Below are 7,376 nucleotides of genomic sequence, written 5' to 3'. Positions count from 1 at the left end.
GTAATTGGCGAGGTAACTGGCGTGGGAATTGGTAAAGTAATTGGTTACGTAACTGGTAGTAAATTGACTGTGGCGAGCGATGTGGCTAATAGGCTGCGTTTTAAGTCATCAGATATATGGATTGAATATTGTTAATGAAAAAGCAAATACGAGAAGGATGAATTTAGAGATGGGAGAGACTTGAGGAGAGGAGTAAAGAGGTGCTGCTGGGAGATGTGAGGTGCTCCTGGGGGATGTGAGGTGCTCCTGGGAGATGTGCGGTGCTCCTGGGAGATGTGAGGTGCTCCTTGGAGATGTGAGGTGCTCCTGGGAGATGTGAGGTGCTCCTGGGAGATGTGAGGTGCTCCTGGGAGATGTGAGGTGCTCCTGAAAGATGTGAGGGGCTCCTGGGAGATGTGAGGTGCTCCTGGGAGATGTGAGGTGCTCCTGGGAGATGTGAGGTGCTCCTAGGAGATGTGAGGTGCTCCTAGAAGATGTGAGGTGCTCTTGGGAGATGTGAGGTGCTTCTGGGAGACGTGAGGGGGCTCCTGGGAGATGTGAGGTGCTCCTGGGAGATGTGAGGTGCTCCTGGGAGATGTGAGGGGGCTCCTGGGAGATGTGAGGAGCTCCTGGGAGATGTGAGGTGCTCCTGGGAGATGTGAGGTGCTCCTGGGAGATGTGAGGTGCTCCTGGGAGATGTGAGGTGCTCCTTGAAGACGAGAAATGAGCTCCTTAGAAACAGTGGAAGGAGCTCTGAAAGACTTGGAGGGAGCTCCTGGAAGATGTAACGAAGCAACAGTCTAGGCATGTCAGTATGACCTGAGAACCGTTTCCAATGATTGGGTTCCATTCGTGGGGAAACTTGTGTGGTGTTCGTGTTGTGAAGTATTCCTAGTGGCTAGCGGAGGTCTCAAGCTTACCACAGCTTGAAGGGCTTAGTAAAGGATACTTATCTGCTGTTAATCAACCAAGGAAGAGGCACTTGTGGTTCTAATTTGGGGAAAATACGTTGGTGTTTCTGTTCTCTTACCCCCCCCCCCCTCACTGTGTGTGTGTGTGTGTGTGTGTGTGTGTGTGTGTGTGTGTGTGTGTGTGTGTGTGTGTGTGTGTGTGTGTGTATTTGTCATTCCACATCCCTTCCAACTCTTTCTCTTACTCTCTGAATACGTTTGTCTCTGTTACTGACAACATTTGCTCAATACATCATCGTAAAACTACTGAAGCCTCTAAACAGACTCCAACCGCTCGCTCAGGCCGCAGAGGTCATAAATCAGGAACAGGATTTGTTGAGCACGATTGAGTAAAGAGGCTTAGACTCTGAAGCTTTATTGGCCATGTCTTTAGTAAGGTCGACGATGGCTTCTGTGAGGCCAGGGAGGTCGACGATTACTTCTGTGAGGCCAGGAAGGTCGACGATGGCTTCTGTGAGGCCAGGGAGGTCGACGATTACTTCTGTGAGGCCAGGAAGGTCGACGATGGCTTCTGTGAGGCCAGGGAGGTCGACGATTACTTCTGTGAGGCCAGGAAGGTCGACGATGGCTTCTGTGAGGCCAGGGAGGTCGACGATTACTTCTGTGGGGCCAGGGAGGTCGACAATTACTTCTCTGAGGCCAGAGAGGTCGACAATTACTTCTGTGAGGCCAGGAAGGTCGACAATTACTCCTCTGAGGCCAGGGAGGTCGACAATTACTTCTGTGAGGCCAGGGAGGTCGACAATTACTTCCCTGAAGCCAGGGAGGTCGACAATTACTTCTGTGAGGCCAGGGAGGTCGACAATTACTTCTGTGAGGCCAGGAAGGTCGACAATTACTCCTCTGAGGCCAGGGAGGTCGACAATTACTTCTCTGAGGCCAGGGAGGTCGACAATTACTTCTCTGAGGCCAGGGAGGTCGACAATTACTTCTCTGAGGCCAGGGAGGTCGACAATTGCTTCTGTGAGGCCAGGGAGGTCGACAATTACTTCTGTGAGGCCAGGGAGGTCGACAATTACTTCTCTGAGGCCAGGAAGGTCGACAATTACTTCTGTGAGGCCAGGGAGGTCGACTATTACTTCTGTGAGGCCAGGGACGTCAACGATTACTTCTCTGAGGCCAGGAAGGTCGACAATTACTTCTGTGAGGCCAGGGAGGTCGACTATTACCTCTATAAGGCCAGGGAGGTCGACGATTACTTCTGTGAGGCCAGGGAGGTCGACAGTTACTTCTGTGAGGCCAGGAAGGTCGACAATTACTTCTGTGAGGCCAGGAAGGTCGACAATTACTTCTGTGAGGCCAGGGAGGCCGACAATTACTTCTGTGAGGCCAGGAAGGTCGACAATTACTTCTGTGAGGCCAGGAAGGTCGACAATTACTTCTGTGAGACCAGGGACGTCGACGATTACTTCTCTGAAGCCTGGGAGGTCGACGATTACTTCTCTGAGGCCAGGGACGTCGACGATTACTTCTCTGAGGCCTGGGAGGTCGACGATTACTTCTCTGAGGCCAGGGACGTCGACGATTACTTCTCTGAGGCCAGGGACGTCGACGATTACTTCTCTGAGGCCAGGGACGTCGACGATTACTTCTCTGAGGCCAGGGACGTCGACGATTACTTCTCTGAGGCCAGGGACGTCGACGATTACTTCTCTGAGGCCAGGGACGTCGACGATTACTTCTCTGAGGCCAGGGACGTCGACGATTACTTCTCTGAGGCCAGGGACGTCGACGATTACTTCTCTGAGGCCAGGGACGTCGACGATTACTTCTCTGAAGCCTGGGAGATTAAAACAAATCATCTCTCATACTAAAATCCAACATTTCCATTCATTAGCTTACGTTACTCCGAAGCATTGACGAATGACGCTATTTAATATTTTATAATCTGCGTCGTTATTTAAAGTTAAAAAAACACATTTAAAATTTAATAATTATGTACAAAGATATAATTCTGCAAGGTGTCAATGTGCATATAGGTCACGTCAGTGCTGGCAAGAGAGGAGCTCCGTCCGCCACGGGTGACTGCGGCAGACTGAACAGACCCGAGTGCTGCAGCAGCCCATAGTGTGACGTCACGGGGGATGGGGGACGCAGCACCAGCCCCGCCCACAGCCCCTCCCAGGCACCGACTGAAGCCATGACGTAGACGAGACCCGCCAGGGGAAGGAAGGGAGTGCAGCGCCACGTGACTAGCGGCAGGAACACGAACTAGCCGGCAGGATATACACAAGTGGAAGTCTAGCCCTTAACCAAGAGTCTGCTAGCCATTCCGCTAACAATAGCGGCCAAGGTTATGTCTCTCGGCCGTTTGTCAAGAGTTTGCTATATTTTGTATCAATTATAGATGTGGTTTTTTGTTGTTTTTAAATTGAAATACGTGAAATATTTATTAAAATTAATTTCGGATTTAATCATTTGGAATTTAACTTTATTTCTTGAGAGTTATCACCATCTATCATGAATATTTTCAGAAAGTTTATGAACGTGATTTTTAGTTGGCTGTCATGAACTCTTGGATGTCATGACAGTCCCGCATGACATCCCTCTTGAGAGTAATATGACAATATATCCTGAGAGTTCCAGAACACGTCTTCTGAGAGGAGGAGGTATCAAGGGCAAGCGCCATGCCATTACGACTATTTAGCACTAGGAAAGGGTCAGGATAAGGATTTGGGATGGGACGGGGGGAAGGAATGGTGCCCAACCACTTGGACGGTCGGGGATTGAACGCAGACCTGCATGACGCGAGACCGTTGCTCTACCGTCCAGCCCAAGTGGTTGGGCAGAGTCAAGCTGAACCACATGAATGTAGCTTTGCTTCATCAGGCCGTTGTGAGTTATTTTTTGGAAAAGTATTGTGATCCGTATTATAGCATTTATGAGCAACTGGTGTGAAGTAGTTAAATGTCATTAATTGGACTTATTTTCAGATATAATTTGTCTCAATTTGGGACTTAATCCTAATTTGTACTAAGTGAGAACATTTTCTTAACTTGTGTTATGAGGGGGACTTAATCCTGACTTTTACCAAGTGAGGATTTTATCCTGACGTGTCAAGGGAGGACGTAGACGTGACATGTGTCAAGCGAGGATTTAATCCTCACTTGTGTCAAGTATTATCCCGACTAGTCTCAAAAAAAGAGAGAGTCATTTCCAAACATATTTGATTTATTTATAAAAACTGTTGACTTTTCGTCTGATTCTTAATATCTTGAAACGCAGCAGAAGCTGAGTTCAATTCTCCATCTTGACCGGTTTGGAGCAGAAAATGCGCCCAAATCCTCTTAATTCCCCCCCCCCCTCTTTCAAAAACTTAATAATTAAGACTCCTGGGGAAGAATTTGGTCTGCCGTCTTGCACAGTGGCGCGTCCTACAACGTTGGTTTCGTAGAGATAAAAATGTCGAGCATTTTGTTGATATTTTAAGGGGTTTTCCGTCTCATTCATAAGTGAGGCGAATTATTCCTACTCCCACGTTAATTAAGCACCTTCACAAAAACTAGTTGCTGTGGAAAAGTCCTTTAATGGATTAGATTGTAGGTCGGCCCCTTGAGGCTCTCGGAGACCAGCTCTAGGAGACCTGCTCTGGGAGACTAGTTCTGGGAGACCAGCTCTAGGAGACCAGCTCTGGGGAACAGGTCTGGGAAACCTGCTCCTGAAGATAGGCTCCGACAGAGGGATGTGCGAATGGAAAAGAGGTTCACGTATGAGAGGTATATGCACGCATGTGAAGGGGGAGGCGCGCATGGGAGGGAGAAAGCGCGCATGGGAGGGGGAAGGCGCGCATGGGAGGGGGGGAGGCGCGTATGGGAGGGGGCAGGCGCGCATGGGAGGGGAGGGAGGCCGATGGAGAGGCGAGAGGTGGAGGTCGTGGCTGCTCACCTTCAACGTTAACACAAGTGACAGGAGCGGTGACAGATGAAGTCCAGCGCCTGGCGAAGGGTACTCTGGAGGCTGAGAGGCAGCCCAGCGCCTGGCGAAGGGAACTCCGGAGGCTGAGAGGCAGCCCAGCGCCTGGCGAAGGGAACTCCGGAGGCTGAGAGGCAGCCCAGCGCCTGGCGAAGGGAACTCCGGAGGCTGAGAGGCAGCCCAGCGCCTGGCGAAGGGAACTTCGGAGGCTGAGAGGCAGCCCAGCGCCTGGCGAAGGGAACTCCGGAGGCTGAGAGGGAGCCCAGCGCCTGGCGAAGGGAACTCCGGAGGCTGAGAGGCAGCCCAGCGCCTGGCGAAGCGATCTCCGGAGGCTGAGGACACGCTACAAGCGAAGATAATCGTGGCTGGTGAAGAACTAATGTCAGGCGAAACGAGACTGAAGGGGACACGAGAGAGGTACTAACTATCTGTTTGATCACTGATTCACTACCGCAAGAACTGCAGTGCAGTTTACATACTAGGTAAACCACCCAATTACATCGGAAATAACGCTATTAGCCGACATTTAACTGTCAAAATTTTGTAGTCGGTCGTAATCAATCATAACAAAGCCACTAATAATCTAATATAATCCAGCCCGATATAATAACAACACTATGCATAGATTCATAGAAAAAGTAGAGCAGGAGCAGAACTATGAAGAAGGTGAGAGGAAGAGAGAGAGAGAGAGAGAGAGAGAGAGAGAGAGAGAGAGAGAGAGAGAGAGAGAGAGAGAGAGAGAGAGAGAGAGAGAGAGAGAGAGAGAGAGAGAGAGAGAGAGTGAGAGAGAGAGAGAGAGAGAGAGAGAGAGAAACCGGAGAAGATAAGAGCGGAATTGCCTTAAAAAATATAAACAAGAGACATAGAAACAGACGAAGGAGAACATTCTTTCCGTTTAAATGCCAGAAGGAAGACATATATGAAATCCATAAATATATGATAAATATATGAGTTAAACATATGTGGGCAGGGAAAATGTTTTTTTTAACATTTTAGATGCAGTGTTGCCTCTGTTTACTTGATGAGTTTCTCAATTACATCTCAACATGTTGTTCACAATTCGATGATTCACAATGTGATTTTTCCCAAGTTAGCAGATAATGTGAGGTACTTCCCCGAATTACTACTCAACCTCTGCTAAGGTGTTTTCAAGATCCCAGTCTCTGTAATGGCCAGTAGAACGTTCGCTTCAAAGAAATGAGAATCATAATGCTATTGGTGTTTTAATATTGGGGAAATGGGCCATCATCTGCTACCCAGACCGGAGGTGGAATGGTGAGTACCACTTTCACTTTGGCTGAATATGGTTCTAAGATTCGCCAATCCGATGGAATTCTATCAGAATATTGCTACAGGAACGCGAAATCTAAATTGACAATTCATCTCGCGTTGCTATAAGGCGGTGAGACACGAATTGCAAACAGCTTACGATTAATCCCTAAAACGACGGTTAATCCCTAAAACGACGGTTAATCCCTAAAGCTACTTTGAAGCAAAACCAAAAGACAATATTTCTACAAGTGTTGTTTGAAGAGCGTCACAAAGTTTCTCTCTAAGTGACAGCAAAATCTCTCTCTGAAAGGGTTAGGGGCGAGTAACAACTCTGCGTTACATTGACACTGTGTACGAAATTGTTGAAGACAATTACTGGTCCCACTACAGGACCCACCACTTGACCATATAATGTGACGTTTATACCAACATGACCCCACCTCCCATGCACCTACATGGAGCCCACCTCCCACACCCCCACACGGAGCCCCACCTTCCATACCTCCACATGGAACCCACCTCCCATATACCCTCAACCTGCCCACCTCCCATATACCCTCAACCTGCCCACCTTCACCACAGTCTCCCAACAAACAACAACGCCCTCAATTCCTAAAATATATTTAATTAACAAAAATGCTATTTAAACAACTTTAAAATGATTCCTTCCACTATCGTATCCTCCCGACGTCGATTTTAAAGCGATTAATCACTAATTATCAGCACTGAATTACCTTTAATTAAGATTTATGATCAAAGCGGCCTGATTAAAATTTTATGAGTTTAGAGTTTACAGAAGACTCGCTCTCTTGTGTTTACCTAACATGTAAACACCTACGTGACTGTAAACTCACACAAACACGTGATGCTGCATAGCCAGAGTCACGTGTGACACAGAGTAGGACTGTAGAAAATCTTTGTACCACTTGAGATAAATATATATATATATATATATATATATATATATATATATATATATATATATATATATATATATATATATATATATATATATATATATACAGAGAGAGAGAGAGAGAGAGAGAGAGAGAGAGAGAGAGAGAGAGAGAGAGAGAGAGAGAGAGAGAGAGAGAGAGAGAGAGAGAGAGAGAGAGAGAGAGAGACGGTGGAGGAGGGAACACAACGTCTTGGAGAAGGTATTAAGAGGAACAATGTGTAAATATATCTTTTCATGGTATGGAAAACAGCAAACAGAGGCTGCATTATGTAGCGGGTCAGGGT

At 47.6% G+C, this 7,376-nt stretch overlaps 1 protein-coding gene across 1 annotated transcript in view; it reads left to right on the top strand.

Moving 5' to 3' along the window:
- Positions 1 to 2,764, top strand: part of LOC138357765 (uncharacterized) — a 16,624-nt gene extending 13,860 nt beyond the window's left edge. Inside the window, exon 4 of the mRNA XM_069314801.1 lies at positions 1,324 to 2,764. Coding sequence (XP_069170902.1) covers positions 1,324 to 2,764 — 1,441 coding nt within the window. The remainder of the gene's footprint in view (positions 1 to 1,323) is intronic.
- Positions 2,765 to 7,376: the final 4,612 nt, after the last annotated feature.

Source organism: Procambarus clarkii, chromosome 7 (assembly GCF_040958095.1).
Source record: "Procambarus clarkii isolate CNS0578487 chromosome 7, FALCON_Pclarkii_2.0, whole genome shotgun sequence".
In the NCBI taxonomy this organism is placed as follows: Eukaryota; Metazoa; Arthropoda; class Malacostraca; order Decapoda; family Cambaridae; genus Procambarus; species Procambarus clarkii.
This window is presented reverse-complemented; position numbering and strand designations above follow the sequence as displayed.